This window comes from Taudactylus pleione, unplaced genomic scaffold (genome assembly GCF_031769625.1).
Source record: "Taudactylus pleione unplaced genomic scaffold, aTauple2 ptg000248l, whole genome shotgun sequence".
NCBI lineage: Eukaryota > Metazoa > Chordata > Amphibia > Anura > Myobatrachidae > Taudactylus > Taudactylus pleione.
This window is the reverse complement of record NW_028284650.1, coordinates 3388310-3411708: the sequence shown is the minus strand read 5'-3', so window position 1 is coordinate 3411708 and position 23399 is coordinate 3388310. Positions and strand designations below refer to the sequence as shown.

Sequence of the window (23399 nt, the reverse complement as noted above, 5' to 3'; positions counted from 1 at the left end):
GCACCTTGTTAGTGATGGAATATTGCTAGTTCACCAGGGGTTAAAGGAGAGGAGGGGGCGTAGCTAGGATTGTGTCCATCAAAATAGTAGCCTATGGCAGTAATATGGGGCAAGGTCCCTGCTATTCATTATTAATAGTCTGGAAGAGGAGCCATCTTCCTCTTTTCCAGTTTTGGAACCCCACCCACCCACCTGTCTAAGCTGTTATGTATGCAATTCTTTTAGGGGTCTAGTTACTAAGCAGTGTTAGGAGAAGTGAAAAGTGATAAGGTGCCAGCCAATCAGCTCCCAACTGTCATCTCACAGGCTGTGTTTGAAAAATGACAGTTGGGAGCTGATTGGCTGGCACCTTATCACTTTTCACTCTGTCTCCTAACACTGCTTAGTAAATAGATCCCTTAATGTTGTTGGACTGTGCAATTTTCATGTTTTCCTTCCAACAGGTGGAGGTGTAGCCTGGCGGGAAGCAGTGCTCCTAGGCGGCCTATTATAGCATAAGAGTACCTGGGTAGCATTTTCCTTTTGATAGCGGCGAGTTGGTCATTCCCCTTAGAGGGGAACCGGGCCATCATCTTAGGGAGGGGTCGAGGGAGAATGGTTCTACCTCAGGCGAGTTTGTGCCGGGCGGGGATCCGCCTCTTATTATTTAGTCAAATATATTTGCCGGGCTGTGGCCTTGGAGCACTGCTTTTTTACTGCCATCATCTTTCTAGTTACAAATTGATCAATACATTTCGTCTTTTAATTCCACATAGGTTTCCGTGTGGTTATTTCTAGTTAGTAGTTAAGTGAGTGAATTAGCATAATATAAGATGTAAACAATGGGTGACCTTAATTTTGTGTTGGACCTAAGTTGTTATTGCTCCTATATTTGTTCTACTGCATTGTATCTATTGTGCGCTGGTTACACTCCCAGACTCAGAGCATTTATTTCATACATGCATTCTCTGCATTCTTTTTGTAGGGTGACATCCAACAGCTGCTGATCGTGGATGACCCCAAAGCTGCCTATAATTATTGTACCACTTACATGCCTAGCTGTGACGGTGCTCTGATCTACGCTGTACAAGCTCAGGACCCCCAGTTCCCTGACCAGGTAAGAGTACCAAGGACGGGACACGCCTCAACACATCACCAGCAGGTTCACCCTGGGCACAATCTAATCTCCAATAGTAGCGACCTGATCAATCACATGCTCAGCAAAAATATTGCACTGTGAAATTATATATATATATATCCTGAATACTACAGCAATATTTACTTGGCATGTAAGTGAATAGAAACATTGGTTCATTTGGAAAATCAAAAGTTAAGTGAAAAAGTTTGGGAATAGACAATTGTTTGGCAATAGATTATCTATAAGTCACCAACCTACACACGACTGGATAAACAGCTAGGACGTTTCTGTTCCCACCAACCCAAGTAGGCGTGAAATGGAAAGGTTTTTGGCAGGAGTAGCTCCTGATTACTGAGCCAGGATTTTCATTAAGCAGATGGGATGTCCAGGCCGCCCCAGCTGGAATAGTAACAGCTGGGCTACAGGGCTGGGTCTCGCTGTATTTCATTCACACACGTCTGAGTCAGGACACTGGCATGTACTGCTGGGAGGCAATGAGGAAACTAGGCCTGGGAGATGTGTCATCGGGACTCTGGGGAACAGACCCTCTGTCTCACAGCTCAGCAGCATGGAAAGTGTGCTAGGAGATCGTACACCGTGAATGAAATAATATATGAAGGGAATAATTGCTTTATATACACACATACATTCAGGGATAGGTTACACACAAGATTATTGTACTTTCACTACACATTGGCCCTCATTCAGAGGCGGTCACAAGAAGCGAGCGCTCGCTCTGAATGAGGGCGGCCGCTTGACTTTTCAAGTGCGGCCTCCTGGTCGCTAGCTAAGCTGTGGGTTACCACCCACAGCTTTAGCGACCGACCAGGTTGATGGTCGCGATGGTCAAGACCATCGCGACCATCGGGGCTTGCGACGAGACCCTAAGGTTGGGTCTCGGCAACCGCAAGCCCCAGGGAGCTTCCTGCTCTGATCGAGCAGGAAGCTCCCCACTGACATCACTGCTGATGTCAGTGTGGCCGCCCACAAATTGGCAGGCATTCCTTAAGGAACACCTCCGTTTGTGAAACCACCCCCCGCCATGCCTACAAAACAGGTCGAGTTGTCGATCAACATCGACAGCCGGCCCTTTTGTAGTGAGCTGCGGAGCAAGAGAATTTCACGCTCGCTCCGGGGCTTGCGCATGCGCAGTGCGGCCGCTGCGCGTGCACAGGGCCTAAACATCGACCCGGTTGCGAGCACTCAGCGCTTGCGACCGGGTCTGAATGAGGTCCATTATCTATCTATCTATCTATCTATCTATCTATCTATCTCATATCTATCTCTATCTATCTCATATCTACAGGGCCGGATTAACGGGGGGCCGACAGTGGCTGTCGTTCCTGGGCCCCCACACGTAAAGGGCCACCACACCCATCGGGGTTAAAGTGAGCCGGAGGAGACGGAACCCACCTCAGCCTGGCCCCGCAAGGAGTCTCTATTTGATGGGCACCCGATTTTGTAACCAGCGGGCGCCCGGCTCCCTCCCCGCATCAGCAGTCTGGCTCCTGCAGTGCACTATGGGAGAGACATCCCGCAGTGCACTATGGGAGAGATTTTTCTGCAAGCGGCTTTACTTCTGGGGGCAATACTCAGGGGAAATTACTACTGGTGGCATTTATACAGGGGGCACTACTACTGGGGGCAATACTCATGGGGCATTTACTACTGGGGGCATTTATACAGGGGGCACTACTAGAGGGGGCATTACTACTGGGTCACTAAAATTGGGGGCACTACCACAGGGGGCATGACTACGTGGGGGCATTACTATTGGGGGCACTACTACTGGGAGCATTACTCAGGAGACATTACTACTCGGGGCATTACTACTGGGACACGACTACAGGAAGCATTACTATTGGGCACACTAGGGGCATTACTACTGGGGGCATTTATACAGGGTGCATTACTACTGTGGCACTACAACAGGGGGCATTACTACTGGGGACATGACTACATGGGGCATTACTACTGGGGACATGGCTACAGGGGGCATGACTATTGGGGGCACTACTAATAGGGGTATTGCATAGGGGTCACTGCAAAAGGGGAACCACTCCTGGGGGCACTGCATGAGGGGTAACACTACTGTGGGCTGTGCATGAGGTCCCCATTGTGCATACTCCCAGTTCATCCACATTTAATAGAGGCCCCCACATGTTTATTGCCCAGGTGCCCCCACAGACCTTAATCCGGCCCTCCATATCTATCTATCTATCTATCTATCTTTCTATCTCATATATATCCTAGATTTCTATCCATCTATATATCTCATATCTATCTATCTACAGTATCTATCTCCTATCTATCTATCTATCTATCTATCTGTCTATCTCATATCTATCTATCTCATATCTATCTATCTATCTATCTATCTATCTATCTATCTATCTATATTTCTATCTATATATCTCATATCTATCTATCTACAGTATCTATCTCATATCTATCTATTTATCTATCTATTTATCTATCTATCTATCTCATATCAATTGATCGGTCAATATATCTGTCAGTGTGTACCCAGCTTAACTCTGTTCCCAAATCTGAATCAGGCCCTTAGTGTCTGGTTTTTATTCCAGATTTCTGGTGGGATTGTGCAGTTGTCTCAATTAACAGCCTAAAGCTGGGTACACACTTTTTCGATTGCAGGCTGATCGGGCAAAACTGTCTCGATCAGCCTTTCAGTCTGGGCCTGATTCAGAGTTGGGAATAGAGAGAGAGATAGCACTTAACTGTGTACCTGGACAAACCATGTTGCAATGCAAGGGGTGTAAATACATAATTTTTTTTTTGCATGTAGGGTAAATACTGGCTGCTTTTACATGTAGCCCACAAATACTGCACAGCTTTATTATTACTCTACAATTTAGATGTCAGTTTGGACACCTCCCTCCCAAATCTAAATCTCTCTGCACATTTTAAATCTGCCCCACCTGCAGTGCAGCATGGTTTCACCAAGATCTCTCTCTATTCCCAACTCTGAATCAGGCCCTCTGTCCCCAGTGTGACCCCAGTCAGCAGCATACACACTGTGCAGACATAACAATGTGTGTACGGGCTTCTATGGGATCGGGAGGTCGAAGCGATAAATATTAAACAGTACATAAGATGCAACCTCCCGATCCCAACCGTTGCAGGAGCGTTAAAAGCCGTTTATCGGCTAACGCTCCTGCATCGGGACAGCGTACACACCTATACAATCCAACGGCCGGTCTCTCGATATTGGATGAATGGCCCGATGATGGTATAGATGTGTGCTTTACCCATGTCAGTAAGTGCCGCCTGGATGCTTCTCACTATGCGGCAATAGATATTGTGATAATACAGGTTACCAGTGTTCCTTCTCTGTCCCTGGTTCTTATGCATTGATCTCTGTGATCTGATTTGCCTTCTATCTTTGCTATAATTGGCAGGTGTTCCGCTTGCTAGTAAAATGCATGCTAGCAGTAATCCTCGAAAAATAACTGAATAATATGCCACATATTAAATAATATAAAATATTAATATAATGTAGAAAGGAGCTGCAGAATAATTGCTGCAATAGATGTTTCATTATATGCTGGGAACGCAGTTTCTCGCCCTTCACTCTAAGAACATTTGGATACCAGCCAGGGGGATCGGTCACACTCTCCGTCTCTGCACCTGCTGGGTATCTGCCACAGGGCAAGAGCTTTCCCTCACTCTAGCTTAACGAGCAACTAAACATCCACTGGGGAGTCCCCTGTGCCAGGAAACAGGCAAGGCCAATCCTTGGCCAGAGATGCTGACACATCCAATGCTTCCTGTCCCCTGCTCTCAGTGCTGCATAAGCAACTTGCAAAGCTTCTCAGCTTCGTTTATTATGATCAATTCTAAGGGGTATATTTACTAATGATCGATTTTGAATTTGATTTTATGGTTGTTTAAAATCTAATCAAATCGAACTTCAGAATCACTCAATAAATCCTTAATTTACTAATAATGGATTTTGTATTCAATTTGAAATCTAATTCGATTTCCTTTGATTTTGACTATTGATTTCTTGTTCGATTTGGAACACAAATCGAACTCGAAGTCGAATATCCAATCCCCAAAATCATATAATTGTGTGCAATTCTCCTGTAAAAGACAAAGGGCCTGATTCAGACCCACTCGCAAGCGGCTGTCCGCTCGCAAGTGGGTCGATGTTGTGCTCTGCGCATGCGCACGACGGCGGGAGCTCTGTCGTGCGCATGCGCCAGACGCGACGAGCGAAGGACTTTCCTTCACTCGTTGTGTCTGATCAAAGGGGGCGTGCTGTCGATGTTGATTGACAGCACGCCCCCTTTGGTGGGCGTGCCAAGGGCGTGCCTCGCTGACGGGGCGTTCCCACGGGAACGCCTCCCATCAGAAGCCGGCCCACTGACATCACTAGTGATGTCAGTGGGAGTGATTTTGGCTCTGATAGAGCCAAAATCACTCCGGGGCTTGCGGTTGAAAACCTCAACCGCAGGCTCCGGCTCGCAGTTTCGATGGTCACGATGGTCACGACCATCGCGACCATCAAACTGCACGCTCGTATAGGCTGTGGGTGGTGACCCACAGCTATACGAGCGTCCAGGAGGACGCTCCATTTTTATGGAGGGCGGCCCTCATTCAGAGCCGTGCGCTCTGCTCAGAGCGCACGGCTCTGAATGAGGGCCAATGTTATTTATTCAATTTTTATGCACAATAAACCCAGCACCCACCGGCCATGGGTGCCGGGGATAGCCCTGAACTATCAGCACAGGCCTGGGGTGCCCTGGAGAGGGGGAACCTCTTTATTGGGAGGGTCCCCACCTCCCCAGGAATCCCTAGCCAGGACAGACTAGAGGTCAGGTATAATGCTTTGGCCGGGGACCCGGTGAAAGGTTACCACGGTTGTGGCATTACACCCCCACTAGAAAGAGTTTGGTGCTGGTTGTGTAAAATACGGGGGACCCCTGTCTTTTGTCCCTCGTATTTTCACAACCAGGATGGGCACAGAAAAGTCCAGTGCAGGTTGTCCTTTTAGGGGAGGGCCCCACATAATTTTTTCATGAAATTATAAAATGTAACACTTTGCCACAATTTTACACAAAGAAGCATACATGGATCTCACTGATCTGTGCATGCATAATTCACACCTGCTCATGCTAAAATAGCCTATTAGTAAATAAGATGTTTCTATGTTGGTCTGTGTAGACATACCGATGTTTTGCCGATATTTAAATTTGACTGGGATTCGGATTTATGTTCAATTTCATTCTAATTTTCCTTTAGTAAATCTGCAAATGCAAAATCGATTGGAAGATCACACAAAAATCTAAATTTAACTTTGATAAAATATACCCGAAAGCTTAAATCATATTACCATAGCTCCTCCTAATACTCAATATATACTCTCCAGATAACATCTAATACTCCAAATGACCTCTCCCTATAACTTTTCCTAATACTCAATATAACCTCTCCCTATAGCTCTTAATATTACACCAATGACCTAATTCTACATCTCCTCTTATATTACTCCATATAACCCAATATATCCTCTTATCACTCCATATAACCTCTCAATATATCTCATCATATTACTCTACATAAGCTCTCCCTATATCTCTTCCTATTACTCCATATAACATCTCACTATACTGTATCTCCCCTTATTGCTCCATATAACCTCTCCTAAGATCTCCTCCTTTTACTCCACATAACCTTTTCTTATATCTCCTACTATTACTTCATATAACCTCTTCCTATATCTCATTCTATTACTCCATATACCCTCTTCCTATATCTCCTCCTATTAGTCCATATATCCCATCCCTACCGTATATCTCCTATTACTCCATATAACCTCTCCCTATAACTCCTACTATTACTCCAATAACCTCTCCCTATACCTCCTCCTATTACTCCATATAGTCTCTCTATAACTCATCCTATTTCTCCATATAACCTCTCCCTTTATCTTCTCCTATTACTCCATATAACCTCTCCCTATAACTCCTCCTATTACTCCATATAGTCTCTCTATAACTCATACTATTACTTCATATAACCTCTCCTATATCACCTCCTGTTACTCCATATAACCTCTCCCTAGATCTCATTTTACTCCATATAAACTCTCCTTACATACCCTCCTATTACTCCATATAACTTCTACCTATATCTTCTCCTATTACTCCATATAACTTCTTCCTATAACTCCTCCTATTACTCCATGTAACCCCTCCCTATAGCTCCTCCTTTTACTCCACCTAGTCTCTCTATAACACATCCTATTACTCAATATAACCTCTCCCTATACCTCCTCCTATTACTCCATATAGTCTCTCTATAACTCATCCTATTTCTCCATATAACCTATCCCTTTATCTTCTCCTATTACTCCATATAACCTCTCCCTATAACTCCTCCTATTACTCCATATAACCTCTTCCTATACCTCCTCCTATTACTCCATATAACCTCTCCCTATATCTCCTCCTATTACTCCATATAACCTCTCTCTATATCTCCTCCTATTACTCCATATAACCTCTCCCTATATCTCCTCCTATTACTCCATATAACCTCTCCCTATATCTCCTATTACTCCATATAACCTCTTCCTATTTCTCCTCCTATTACTCAATATAACCTCTCCCTATATCTCCTCCTATTACTCCATATAACCTCTTCCTATATCTCCTCCTATTACTCCATATAACCTCTCCCTATACCTCCTCCTATTATTCCATGTAACCCCTCCCTATACCGGTATGCAATTGGGAAACCGGTTGACGTGATCCCGACAGCCGGCTTCCCGACTGATTTATTCCGGCGTGAGTTAAATGACAGGCGTCTATGTCTAGACGCCTGTCATTTTCCCAACGCTGGGAGACAGGTAACCTCCTAATACTCCATAAAACCTCTCCCTATAACTCATCATGTTACTATCATATAACCTCTCCCTATACCTCTTCCTATTACTCCATATAACCTCTTCCTATATCTCCTCCTATTACTCCATATAACCTCTAACTATAGCTCCTCCTATTACTCCATATAACCTCTCCCTATACCACCTCCCATTACTCCACATAACCTCTCCCTATATCTCCTCCTATTACTCCATATAACCTCTAACTATAGCTCCTCATATTACCCAATATAACCTCTCCCTATATATCCTCCTTTTACTCCATATAACCTCTCCCTATATCTCCTCCTATTACTCCATATAACCTCTCACTATATATCCTATTACTCCATATAACCTCTAACTATACTCCTCCTATTACTCCATATAACCTCTTCCTATAACTCCTCCTATTACTTCATATAACCTCCCTATAATTCATCTTTTACTCCACATAACTACTACTAATCTTTCCTTGAATTACTGTTTTATAGACTTTTCCTATAACTCTGCCTATTGCTCAATAAGCACTTTGTATCATACTTGCCTAGTCTCCTGGATTATTCGTGAGACTACCAAAACTTTGCTGGTTTCTCAAGACTCTGGGTAAGTATAGGGAAGTCCCCCAGGATCAGTACCCCACTATCCGTCCCTTCCTACTTCCCGAGTGAAGTGGAAGTCCTGGGCAGCTTTATCATGCAATTCATTTTGACCATGTATAGCGAAGCCACGATAATACACCAATGACGCCATTCCACCAGCACCACCCTCTTGGCTGTACAAACCCACTCCGGGAGGGTGCAGCCAGGAAGTCAGAATGTAAGCTTTGTATAACTTTTCTTTACTTTTTGCTACAGCTCCCATGGTTGGTTGATTGGCTGTCCTCTCCTTCACAGTACTCTGCTTGCAGGATATATAATTTGGTGTATAACTCTCTTTCTCTTACAAGTGGTTTCTTCATTGCTCTCGCTGATGCTTCTCTTGGCCCCACAGAGTGTCCAGGAATCTGCCCCTGGAAAAAAGGGCAGGAAAGGTAAAAAGAAGGATAGAAAGGGCAAAAAGAAGAAGAAAAAATCTGTAGCTGAGCAGACACAGCCAATGCCCAGTACTGTCATTAGCCCAACACAAGGATTTACTACCTCATCCGTTACAGAGACGGTCTCTCTCCTTATGGTGACCGTACCCCTGGTATGCTTGTCAGTGTTTGGAGCCTGCTGCTACAGTCCGTTCAGGTGTCCTGAATGGGCGATATGACCACGGCTTTTATTAATCATTAACACTATGACATCATCAGTATATTCTCCATTTCACCTCATCCAATACTAACTTCATCCACTGAAACATCCTGATATCAGACGGTGGTTATACCAGTTGTTGTTTTTTTTTTAATTATGACGTTATAATCTGTGACTTCATCTGTTATAATATTACAGTGGTGACATCATCATACTGTTGTTTGGTCTTATAGGAAGTAACGTACCCTATGGTGCAATCTATGGTATGAAAAATTGCCAGGGACCTTCTAAAACCCTTGTAGTTTACAACAGAAAAAGTGCTAGCTACAATATGTGATAACTGTAACAGTAATGTGGCTTTAAATACCCGGCATGAGAACACTCAAGTGAGTATTCTCATGCATGGCAGACACATGGTTTTGATGGTCAATAATGGCACTTGGGAGCCTTGTGTAGAAAAACATTAAGAAATACAGGAAACATAGAGAAATTACTGTATGTAGCTAATATTTATTTCTAATACATTGTGTACACAGAGCAATAGAGTGCACACCACCCACAAAATTATTCTTTATTAACTGTAGAGGGAACTTGCAAATCAATCCTTATGTGTCCTTTTTAAAGCTCTTCAGTGCAAGATGAAGGACAACGATTTCTGTAATTTAGTTGGGCTAAAATAAGCCAAAATTATCACTGATCAAGGTGCAGCCTCTTTTCTCTCACGATTCGTACAGTGGGTCATCTTTGAGGGTTAATCTGGGGTATCTGGATGGAACTGACCAATCAGTGATTTTGTTTTCACAGCTTTTGCCAAATGAGACTTATAACACTGCTTTTTTTCAAAATGCTTGACATCTGTTTTCCACATTCCCATACTGGCACTAACTACTGTAAAGAAGCATGAGAATTCCCATGTCATCCGCCAAAATCCATCTCATCTCACCACTCATCCATTGATGTGTCTGTAACTTGTACTATGGGCTGAGCCATTTCAGCAAGGAAATAACCAAGGGCATCTCAGTATGGACTCTCTGGGAAACTTGATAGTAACAGGCTGGTGCACATTTTCCACTGAAGTAATGACAAGTTCGAAATAGAAAGAAAATAATCTTAGTAACATTCAATTAATCATCATATGACCGAGCTTTAAAGTGAATGGAATCCGGTGGACTGGCTGAAATCACAGTTCTCACCTCTCACAGTGACACGTTGATGATGATGGGAGAGAGCTATGGGAGCTATTCCATCTACAATGGGGTTACAAGTACCGGTCATTGATTATAGGATCTAGTTTCTCCAGCAGAGTGGACAGAGACATGGGAGAGTATGAACTAAATCAACTTTAAAAATTCTATTATTGTCTCCAAGCACTGAGATTGCTCTGCTCTGGTTCTAGCTAAAAGTCTAGTGGATGGTTGGAACATATTTATAGTAGTGCTTGTAGTAGAATATAGAGTTAGCCCTGGCAGCACTCATATTGTCAGCACAATTTGGTAATCTTCAACTAAACTGGCCTAATGATGTCACAGTATGTGGCATTCCAAAAAAATAATACTGAATTTTCAAAGCATGAGACATTTCTTATATGTCCATATGGGAAGGGTCATTAGATTCTAAGATTTGGGCAGAAAGCATGGAACATTTCTCATATGTTCACCTAGGCAGGACCAATAGGTTATAGGATCTGGGCAGGAATCATGGGCCATTTCTCATATGACCATCTGGACAGGTACTTTATATGATCTGGCAAGAAGCATGGCTCATTTCTCATATTTCCATCTGGGCAGGATCATTAGGATATAGGATCTTGTCAGGAAGCATGGGCCATTTTTCATATTCCCATCTGGACAGGGTGATTAAGTTATTTAATCAAGCACCTTTCACCTTACATCTGTTTCCACATGATTTAGATATCAGCGTTAGTTAAGAATATCCTAATGTAGGAGATATCAAAGATCACCTTCTAAATAACAATGCAGATCTCAGTCCGCCTTATTCTCAGTGTATCTGGCCCCTTTTTACTAGGCCCAGAAAATGTTGGCTTTTTAGATCTTGTCCAGATTAGCTAGCACCATCTGTCGATAGTATTGGCCATTGCAGTCTATAGACCATGTGTTTGCTGTTTTATGGAGAGGGATCATTAGGGTTCTTCTCTGGTAACCCTTCGCTTGCATATTAACAAAACTCCTCACCGGAAAGAAAAACATTGCCTAGGAGCTGGGTATATGCCCGGTTTTCAAGAGTACGCTGGATTGATAATAATAATACAGTCTAAGTGCAAATTTTATTTTTGGGGGCTCATATCATTAAGACTAGCTAGTTTCTATATCCCATTAGCTGTTGTGGCCAGTTCCCATGTATAATAATTTTTACAAGAGTTACCCTTGAGATGCCCTCAGTGCTCCTTCAGGAAATTGCTCAGCCTTCACTGTCCCTTATTTAATAATACTAACTTACTATGTTCATTATATCACCAAGGAAAGAAAGGCACGTCCTACAGACGACCCACTTTACTCAGAATATGACTTCCCAGACTACTACTACACACCATCCCCTGAAGAAGACATCACAGTGTCAACAGTGAATGTTAGCAGCAATGCCACAGACTATGTGGTACGTAACACAGCCCAGCCTCCATACACATATATATTACATACACACACAGTTATAACAGTTCAATCACTGCCCTACACAGGAGTTGATCGAAGAGTATGTACCCGAGGAAGAAGATGACAGAAAAGAAGGGGACTATGACTTGAAGGAGTACGATGATGAGGATGATGAGGAGAGGCGGGAGAGATATGGCCCTGTAGAGCGTGGAGAAGTGGACACCAAAGAGGCAGAATCTGAAGTAAAAATGTGTTTTTATTATTTTTGGCCAATTATTATTGGGGTCTAATTACAAAAAATTGCCTATCCCTTCCATATATCACCTTTTATTTCTTAATACAGTACCTTACTATTTAAATCGACTGGGGTAAAAAATAGCCATTTTTTTGGATCCACCAATATATATTTTATATATACATAATTGTTTAATCAGTGAAATAACATGTTTTCATACTATGCGATTATTACAGATCAGGAAGCTGTTTTGTCTATTTTGTTTGCACATTTCGCTTGTGTGATGCATCAATTTCCTCAGTATGACACCAACCTCACCACACAGCAAACCCGGTTGTCAGTCGCTGTCCCAGCTCTGTTCATGGACTATACATTCTGCCAAAGCCAAAGGCTAATTTATAAACACAGTGCTGAATGCCAGTCAATGGCATGGCAATACAAGAGCAGAACTCAAAGGCTGTATCCATAGAACGTGGCACATCTGCACAGTTCTACCGCAAGACTTGATTCCAAAAAAGTTTTCATAAATTCCACCGATCTCTAATCATGAAGTTAAAAAGAGTTACAGTTTAGATGACCCTGCAAATCGTGCAATGTGATGATGCAATCATTATTGCTGCGCACTGATTGGCACACAGCCTTTCTTACTGTATTGCAATTGGTCGTCCATGCTGCCAGGGCAGCCAATAAAAATACTATAAGCAGAATCTTTAATTTTAATAATACTAGATGTGATGATAATTATATACAGTAACTAATATTTTATTTCAGTAGACATCCTTAGAGGGTATGGTCACTCACAATGTTTTCAGTCACCACTGCCCATCCTCCCAGGTAGCAGAATTATGTGGGCTCATGGCAAAAATCTACAAGTACCCATCCAGAGCTGCATCCAATCTTCTCTCTGCCCCAACAACAGATAAGAAAAGTATAATAACACTGTGGTAGATTCCTGGGAGTAAATTTACTAAGATGGGAGTTCTATTTAAGAAGTGATGCTGCCCATAGTATTAGCAACCAATCAGATTCTACTTCTCATTTATCTAGCACCTTCTTGAAGATAATACCTGGAATCTGATTGGTTGCTATGGGCAACATCACTTCTTAATAGAACTCCCATGTTAGTAAATTTACCCCCTGGTGTTGATAGCATCTCAACCATTGTTGTTGCCACAGAGCTAGGACCCTATTCCTGGCTGGATAACTGCGACTAATCCTAAACTGCAATACCTGACATATGCACCATTCTGCTAGCTGGGAGTACAAGGATGTTGGTAACTTTTGGCTGTTGACATCCTTTAAAAATCATGAAACCGATTTACAGTGTGCATAGAAGTTTCACTATCTCATCAGAGCAATGTTCTAACTTATACTGTACGTGCAGCGTTTGGTTATTTTTAGATCGGGCAAGCACAACATTGATCTCTCTCTTTCCAAAGAAGACAGTCAGATAAGCCAAGGAATCAACTCCATCTCTCTGTTACAAATCATGCACCAAAATACAATGTGCACTTCAGCCATTCAACCCCAAGCTCCCCTGTATAAGACCATCACTGCATATATACATTTATAGATTGTCATGTGTTATTTGCCTTGTCCTCTTTAACTTCTGTTTCCATTCTAGGAAGGTCAGAGCCTAAAGGGAGAGAAAGGAGAGCCAGCAATAATAGAACCGGTGAGCAGAGGTGCAGCAGAGGCAATATGACTGCATAGATAAATGTACCTTATATTGAAATGGTTTTATGACTATTACAGGGCACACAGATCGAGGGCCCAACAGGATCTCCTGGATACGCCGTAAGTAAAATAAAATACCCTGCAGCGCATAATGAATTCACCAGGGCATGAGAAATGTCCACATAGAACATTTACATTTTAGAATTTGCATGCAAATATGTGTCCTTATTCTTGAGAAATACTATCCTGCAATACGTATATTCAAACATATTTAAAAATGTAATAACATCTATAGTACTGGGGATGTTAGATGCTCAGTGGAGAGGAATCACATTGCTTGTTCTCTCAGTGTACTGCTTTACTAGGGGCAGATTTATCAAACCTTCTCAAGAGGATGAATGGAAGTGTTACCCATAGCAACCTATCAGATTGTAGCTGTCATTATTTAGAATGTACTAGATAAATGATAGCTAGGATCTTATTGGTTGCTGTGGGAAAGCCTCCAAGTCCTATTTAGAATAGTTGATAAATCTCCCCATTAATCAGCTGTATATGAACAAATTATTATAAAAGAGATGCCCAATCAAATTGAATTTCTAACATATCCTCAAATTCATAATAAGGGGTACATTTACTGAAGTGAGAGTTTTTAGAAGTGAGTTTTAGAAGATATGTTGCCCACAGCAACCAATCAGATTCTACTTAACATTTAACTAGCACCTCCTAGAAGATAATAACTAGAATCAATGCTCTTTAACGCATATCAAGTAAAAGTGCATGTAAACGTCCATTGCACTTATGAGTGTGTTTAATTTGCCTTTAGATGTTTTTGCATTTGTGGTCAATAGGCATTTTTTAAACATGCATCTATAGCAGGTGGCTTGTTGTCTCCAGACAAACTCCATAACTCCATGCACCTTTAAGAGGTGGGGTATTGTCTCCAGACAGACCCCAGCCATCTGTAACAAATTAGGAATTTCTTGTCTTGTTCAAGCCAAGTCCATGTTGCAACTCTTCTTATCTGCATTTCACTGCATTTTTTAATCTGCTTATTCAGATGAATATAAATGTTCAATGTTGCTATGTGTCAGATGCATTTAAATTGGACAAGAATAGTTACAAAATAGAGTGCTGGGTAGTACAACCTAAATTGCACATAAAAATAAAACTATGTAAATTGTTATTTGTTACAGTGATTTCTATTTTTGCATCAATTTACATGCACTTATCTTGTACTGTATCTACTCCTGGCTGGGAGGGGGAGAACACAGGGGTAGGAGGGTCGGCAGCAATGCAGTTAGCCCAGTCTGGTGGGCGAGCCTGTTAGGATGCAGCTTTCCTTAGCCCGGGCTGCAGGAAGACTGTCTTCCTGCAGCCACGGGTGGGCGATCCATTTACGGTTGCCCCCTACTGTAGCCCGTCTGGAAGAAAGAGGAAGCCGAGGCAACCGAGGGGCTGGTTGGATGGGCTGAGCTCGGGAGCTGCTGGAAGAGTAGCTTACAGCAGCCGCCGGCAGGCTCACCTGACACAGTCGCATCAGAAGGTCCTTGTTAGGGGAAAACCCAGCCTGGCGTAGTTGCATCTCATGCGTCAATGTCAGGCAAGTGGTTAAACTCAATGGGGCTGATTCATAATTGAGACAAAGCAGAAAAAGTTAATTTGCACCCTGGTAAAACCATATTGCACTGCGGGTGGGGCAGATGTATAATGTGCAGAGAGATTTAGATTTGGGAGGGGTGTGTCCTAACTCACATCTATATTGCAGTGTAAAAATCAAGCTGTCCAGCATTTGAGGGCTGTATGCAAAACAGCCAGAATTTAGTCTGCATGCAAAAATAATAAATGTATTTGCACCCCTTACATTGCAGCATGGTTTGCCCTGGTGCAACATTACTGGCTTATCTCGCTTTGCTCCCAACTTATGGGGCCCATGCATCTGTGACTAATTCCAATTCCCCCAATCCCCCAACACATGGCTCAGGGGATCAGGGAAATCCAAAATGTTGGATTTCTCTGATTTGCCAATCTCGACCAGAAAATTATCGGAAACCGGCAAATCACTGATTTTTAACATACAGAATTTCCGCGATTCCCCAACAGATCACCTATCATGAATGCCTGCCGGTTTTGATCGCTGGCTGGCGGATCGGTGTGGGGGTTCGGGTAATTGCAACGCTGATGTATGGCCTGCATAAGAATCAGATCCAGAGTTTTAACATCACTGTGTACCTAGAACTGTTGCAAATTGCAACTATATATTGCAACAAAGTGAAAAAAAGAAATGGCAATCCTGGCTGCTTTGGCAGTTTTATTGTATTGCAAAGGAAAGGTGTGGGGGAAGAGTAATGGTGCGTACACACGGGATGATTAAAATGCTCGTTATGAACTTTATCATTATCGTTCATATTGTGCATTTTTTGGTCCCTTCCAACCCACCAAAGACCTGCGATGCACGGGCACGCATAGACGATAATGATATCGTCCATCGCATGTGCATGCAGGCCAACCTGGACGATATCGACCAGGTTACTATAGGGACTTGCGATCGTTGATCGTGGGTCGTTGGCCATCGTTAGTGGGTTGGTGGTGTGCTGGATGATCGATATCAACCATCCAGCACACCCGGGAGATCGTTATCGCTGACGGACGTCCCATGTGTATGCACCATAAGAGCAAAGACTTCTATCTTCTCAAAACAGAACCTATACACCTCAGCTGAAAATTCCAGGTCATCAGTAGATAATTAGGGGTATATTTACTAAAGGTCAATTTTAATACATTTTTATTGATTTAAAATCGATCAAAATCACACATTTACTAACAGCCAATTATTTTGTTATTTAAGTATTAGTAAACCTGCGATTTAGCCCCAGAAACACAAAATTGATGTTGATCGATCTTGAATGTAAATCGATTAAAATCAATGTTTGCTAAATATACCCCCTAGAAAGAATTTTAAAATATTTGTGCTGTACCATCTGACAGCAACAGAAAAAAGGTTCACAACAATAGTTCACAAATGTTATTATGTATGGGGGAAGGGGGGGAAACATTTTTAGTTCCCTATTGACAGAAAGTTGAGGAAAGTAGGAGAATTAAGATGTTTTAATATTGGCTTTTTAGAAACCACCCACAAAGTTCAAATATTTAAAATTGTGTGGAAACTTGGAATGGTTACATGTGCCTGTGTGTAAATGTTATCAAGTTGCCTTTTCAAGGTTTGTCCTCAGTTTTCTGGACATTTAACATGTGTCATTCTCTAATATATATCTGTATGTCCCTTATCTAGGGAGAACCGGGATCAGCTGGACCTTTGGGTCCTCCTGGACCACCTGGAGACCCGGGCGAGAGGGTAAGTGCTCACTGTGACTCACATTTAAAAAAATAAATATTTTACATATTAAACATGTTATAAGAAAGATGTCATAACTCTCCTATAAAAGCTCTTTCCTGCTTTAACTAATCACAGCTAACACTGAGGCATGCTTGGCATCTCTCCCTCATTGTCAGGGAGACTCCCTGACATAGTAACAGCCTCCCTGTCTCCCAGAAAAGTCCAGCAATCTCCCTGATTCCACCTTACCCCCATTATGTAGCTGTTATATTAAAAAAAGAGATATATACATTCTAATGGGATCATTAGTATAATTTCCCTGAATTGGGCTTAAGGCACAATGATCCCTATGGGTACATGCATTTTCTGAAAGTATCAGTGTGTTTTCATCACCAATCAGATCTTACTAACTGCTTTAGGGCTCATTTACATTTGGATGTAAGTCAGGTTTATGACACGCCCCTCAGATGTAGCAGTACACGCCTATCACATGTATGACACGTCCCTCAGATGTAGCAGCACACGCCCACTTTACCGCTGCACTCATAGGTGTTACTTCCCTATTTATTAATGAACCTAAACAACAGCGGCATATTTTGTTTAGCATCACAGTGATACAAATGAATATACCACTGGTATTCATCATTACTTACTGCCCCGCTGAGGTCCAGCAACGTCCTCCTTGTCAGCGGGATGCTCTCAGCTGCTGGCAGCCTATCGCTGCCAGGGATGGACTTCTATGTCATGCACATGTGCGACAGTCAGTGAAAGGCTTTGCTGAAGCCGAAAGGGCTACTGCTGGGTCCCCATTGCCAGCAATGGGGGCCATATTACTCTTGCCATCTGATGGTGAGAGCGATGCTGCAACAAGCAGCGATAAGCTTAGATTACCCCTGTTTGTTAAATATTGAAAGGATGGCATAACCCCTTTAGCGAGTGCTAAAAGAGTTATGTATCATTAAATGGGGCCGTGAGTTTGATTACAAAGAGCTTCATCCCTCCAAAAGTCAATGGGGGCAGACTCAGGATCCAACTGTGAGAGCGCTGTGGGTACTAGAGCACCCCCAGTAATATTAGTGCCTGCAGTCATGTCTTGGCATAGCATTTTTTAGCCATATGGTGGATCTAATGTGAGTACCCTCAGAGTCAGCTTTTATGACAGAAGATCTAAAGCCACCACCTTCTACTTTCTGCTGAAAAAGAGCAAATATATCAACTATCCCTTTTATATAAGTAATCAGTAGGATTACCAGATCAGCCACGTCGGCATAGACAAAAATAAATTGCATATGATGCATGACAGTGGCTACACTATATATTGGTTCACATACATACCCTATAGGCATACTTTCCAACTCAGGGAGACCCATGAAATAGTAGCAATCTCCCTGACTCCTTGAAGAGTCTTCAAAATCTCCCTGATTGCACCTTATCCCCATTATGTAGCTGTTATATACTTGGGGAAAGAAATCAATCAGAGATATATACATTCACATGTTATAATTGGTATAATCAGTGTCGGTTCCCTGCAGTGTTTATAAGGCACAATGACCCCTATGGCTACATACATTTTCATACAAGGTTTCTATTGGCCACCTATATAGTACCCCTTTTAAAACACAATACATGAGCAGCTCTGGAAAGTATCACTGTGTTTTCATTAACAAATAGATCTTACTAACTGCTTTGGGGTTCATTTACATATGTGTGTAAGTCAGTATTCTCACACGCCCCTCAGATGTAGCAGTACACGCCTATCACATGTATGACACGCCCCTCAGATGTAGCAGTACATGCCTATCACATGTATGACATGCCTCTCAGATGTAGCAGTACATGCCTATCACATGTATGACATGCCTCTCAGATGTAGCAGTACACGCCTATCACAAGTACTACACGCCCCTCAGATGTAGCAGTACACGCCTATCACATGTATGACACGCCCCTCAGATGTAGCAGTACACGCCTATCACATGTATGACACGCCTCTCAGATGTAGCAGTACACACCTATCACATGTATGACACGCCTCTCAGATGTAGCAGTACACGCCTATCACATGTACTACACGCCTCTCAGAAGTAGCAGTACACGCCTATCACATGTATGACACGCCTCTCAGATGTAGCAGTACACGCCCACTTTACCACCACACTCATAGGTGGTGCATTCACAATCTCCCTGAAATGCTTTTTCAAAAGTAGACAAGTATGCTTATAGGATAAATGTAATGTAATGCAGCCTGCATGTGAATGAATTATAGTGCTGCCATGCAGTCTAGGAAGGTAATTCACATGTGTCTGCATTTACAGGACTGATTTAACAACCCCGAGCAGAAGGCTAACAGTACATAACACACCAAATGGATATTGTCAATTTGGGACTGTGTTAAAGGCAAACACAGCTTGAAATCATTTAATTTAGCTAACAGGACATGTATAACAATAATAACAGCCTCTTGCTTGCTCTTTCTTTTTTAATGGTGAGGTCTGATCCATCGCTGTTAGCAGCTGCTGCATCTGGGATGGGGACAGATTAAACTCTGGTCAGCTACTTTCCTGCTCTGTGATTGGTTGATACAGTCCCAGCTGTCAGTCTGCCAATCATGCGGCTGGACAGAGACTGAGCACAACTTATACTGGCAGTTCCTGGCCTGTGTCTGCAGCATTTACAGCAATAGACCAGTATTATTATTATTATTATTATTATTATTATTATTATTATTATTATTATTATTATTATCATTAAACATGTACAGTTAAATAGATAGTAAGTTATTTGGCAGTGACCTTTAAGCTTGCAGAGGGGCTATATGATAGGACTACTACAGATGAGACTGATTGATCACAATCTAATAATGCTGGACTGCATACAGTACTCATTTATAGTTACACTCATCAGTTGCTGCTTATTGTGACTTTATGAAACAGCGCCTCCTTGTGGTTGGATATTTGTTGGTTACGTACTGTTCATTGAATTGTTGGCTGCAATAAATTACACTAAACAACAATGGGACACTTCACCGTGTTTTGGAAATAACTGTACACAAGTCTCATAAGAGCCATAAAAGTCACATGACAATGATATAACAGTGCATTGTGGCCATATGGGTAGTCCTGGGGAGAGGAGAACTCGTACAATACTATCTGCATTTATAGGGATCCCCAAGTGTGTACTATGGTATACTGAAGTAAAATTACAAGCACTTCATAAGTGTCAAAGGCTTTTATTGGCAATTACATTAAGTTTATGCAAATAGTCAATATTTGCAGTGTTGACCCTTCTTTTTCAAGATTGGTTTACAGTGTGATGCAGTAGAAAATATAGGAGGAGATGTATCAAGTCTCCTAAAGAGTGGAGAATAGGAGAAGTTGCCCATAGCAACTAATCAGATTCTACTAGCTTTCATTTTATAGAATGTACTTATAAATGCTACCTGGAAGCAGATTGGTGGCTTTGGAAACTTTTCCACTGGTCCACTTCTCCACTGTTTAGAAGGCTTGAAGTAGTAATAGTAGTAGTAGTAGTAGTAGTAGTAGTTTTATTTATGAAGTGCCAACATATTCCCCAGGGCTGTACATTGAAGGGATCATGATACAACAAATGACATGAAACAGAAGATATAGATGGCCTACAGAGCTTACAATCTAATGTCGAATATCCATTCCATGAGCGATATCGTGTAGTGTGTCCCTAGCAGTGGTGTGCTCAATGTCCTTAATGACATTGGGCATACACACTGAACGATATATTCAGTACCGGCACCCTCCCTCATCCCTGAACCTACACAACCTGACGATATCGTCAGGTTGGACAGCAGGTTTAGGCGATGAGCGTTATCATCAACGACCAGCAGGAGCTCGCATCGCTGGTCGTTGAGGGCATATAATGGATGATATAATGAACGATATCGTTATCGTTCATTATATCATCTAGAGGATACGCAGCATAGGAGGTGTAAGCAACCATTAATGCATAAGGCAATGGTATTACAGTTGTTGCTGACGGTGGAAAGTGCATGTGGCTACTGTAAGAGGTCATTATGTAATAATCCTGTAATAATGGTGAAGAGCCCTAAAAGAGTGATCTTATGTTTTCCTGATCCCCATTAAGTGATCATTTAGTTTACAAAGTAACATCCCCCTCTTCAAGCCTTGTAGAAATGTGTGAACTCCATGCTTGGAACCCATGATAGATCCAGACCCAGCCATGGCATTGTGTTCCACCATGGTAGCCTGAAACATTTTAAACTCTAAAGCCACCAGAATAACGATCATCGGTGACCCAACATGCACTCATTCTGGACGTCAGTGAGGAATTGTTGGACGGCTGGTGCAGATGAGTCCTCTAGCACTGTCCTAGCATGGAAAGGAATGGTTAGTATAGTTGCATTTGTAAAAGGAAAGGAAGTATGGCTGAGAGAGGATGGGGATATCACACTGGAAGGACCACCCCAGGTTCCTGTTTCATAGGTTTGCATAAAAATGAAGATCTTTCTTATCAACCAACCAAAACGTCACATTACATCTGTACTGCCGGGGACTGTCTATGTAATGATTAGCTTATGATGGGCTCAATGGCCTTCAAATTCATTCATTATTAAGTGGCCCAAGTTGGATCATACATGCCTACCCTCCCAGTTTTCGGGGGAGGCTCCCGATTTTTTGGGTAACCCCCGCACCCCCGGAAGGGTAGGCATTTCTCCCTCATTCTGCTCACTTCCTAGTGAAGTGGGCAGAATGAGGAGAATTCCCGCAGCGATCGCAGGTCTCCGTGTAGGGGGCGGGGCTTAACACATGATTCTACATGAATCACGTCATTTGGCCCCACCCCTATGTAAATTCTAGCCAATCGCTGCAATTTTACCTTGAGGGGCGGGGCTTAATGACGCAAATCATCAGGCCCTGCCCCCGTCGCCACCCTCCTGCTTCTCTTACCTGGGCTTCTCCCGGGAAGAGATATTAGACAGTAGGCAAGTATGAGTTAGATGTGAGATCTTTTATTACATCATATTACTATGCATCACCAGAGACAGTGCACCTAATGAGTCGGAGACTTTTCTCTCTAGAAGGATCTAAAAGCAGATGCAGACTTTGTGCTGACGTTTATGTCATGTCATCGATGTGTTTTATGCTATTGCACGCTGTGAGGATCAGTCTTCTATGAAGCACAAATTTAATCATAATGAATATTGCCCACCGCTCAAACACTGGTGTCATTAGCAACGGGCCAATGAAATCTATTTGCTGTCTACTTTCTATAGATTACGGCAGGGTTTTCCAAACAGTCCAGATTTTAAGGCTATCCATGCTTGAGCACAGACGATCAAGTCATCTAACTGAGGTAATAATTAAGTCACCTGTGCTTAAGCATGGATATCCTTAAATCCTGCACTGTTTGGGTGCCTTGAGGATCATGTTTTGGAAACACTTGGTTACGGCATATTTGTATTTATTTTAGTAAATGAGACCGTGTATGACCAACATCCATTGCTGCCTTAGTCATAGACACAGAGGCCGGGTTGTATCTTGCCTTGGAGAGAGATAAAGTGGTAAGTTTCCCAAAGCAACCAATCAGCTTCTAACGCTCATTTCACAGACTGTGCTAGAAAAATGACAGCTAGAAGCTGATTGGTTGCTTTGGCCAACTTCACCACTTTATCTCTCTCCAAGCCTTGACACATCTCCCCCATAGGGCCTGATTGAGAGCTGTACCCAAGTCAGCGATAGATGCAGCCACATTGCATGCTCAGGAATACATAAGGAATTTGGTCCGTGTGCAGTTGCTAAGAATCTGTCTCTGAATCAGGCCCAGGGCCCTCTTTCTGTTATTACTGCCAATCCTTATATCCCTAGCGTTCATACATTTCAGAGGGCAAGTATTAAAAGAGGTAGGCATGATTTGTGTTATCAGATATGTACAATGGGCCCCATTTATCAATGATACATAACTCCTTTATGCTAAAGGTGTTAGTCATGATTTCAATATTTTACAAACTGCGCACCTCACTGGAGGGGTAAGTAATGATGAATGCCAGTGGTATATTCGTTCCTATCACTGCAATACTAAAAATATGCCGCTGGTTATAAGTTACTTTAATAAATGGGGCCCTTAGAGAGGAGAAAATCCAGCAAGGAACAGGTGCAGTATTGCACATTGGCAAAACCATGTTTCAGCTCGGTGGACAAATGTAAAATATGTGGACAGATTTGGAGATAGAAAGGGAGCACATCCGAGCTAAATGGCAGCTGTGCTGCATTACAAGCAAGTAGTATTTCCCCTGCATGCCAAAACACATTG

General features: G+C 42.5%; 1 protein-coding gene across 2 annotated transcripts in view; it reads left to right on the top strand.

The window, feature by feature from the left end:
- COL5A3 (collagen type V alpha 3 chain) overlaps positions 1-23399 on the top strand; it is a 348363-nt gene that overhangs the window by 214566 nt on the left and 110398 nt on the right. The window contains exons 5-11 of one of the 2 annotated variants that reach the window (XM_088479875.1): positions 965-1096; positions 9000-9194; positions 11720-11854; positions 11937-12092; positions 13710-13760; positions 13841-13882; positions 17052-17114. In XM_088479875.1, coding sequence (XP_088336001.1) covers positions 965-1096; positions 9000-9194; positions 11720-11854; positions 11937-12092; positions 13710-13760; positions 13841-13882; positions 17052-17114 — 774 coding nt within the window. The remainder of the gene's footprint in view (positions 1-964; positions 1097-8999; positions 9195-11719; positions 11855-11936; positions 12093-13709; positions 13761-13840; positions 13883-17051; positions 17115-23399) is intronic. The other variant, XM_088479876.1, reaches the window with a different exon arrangement.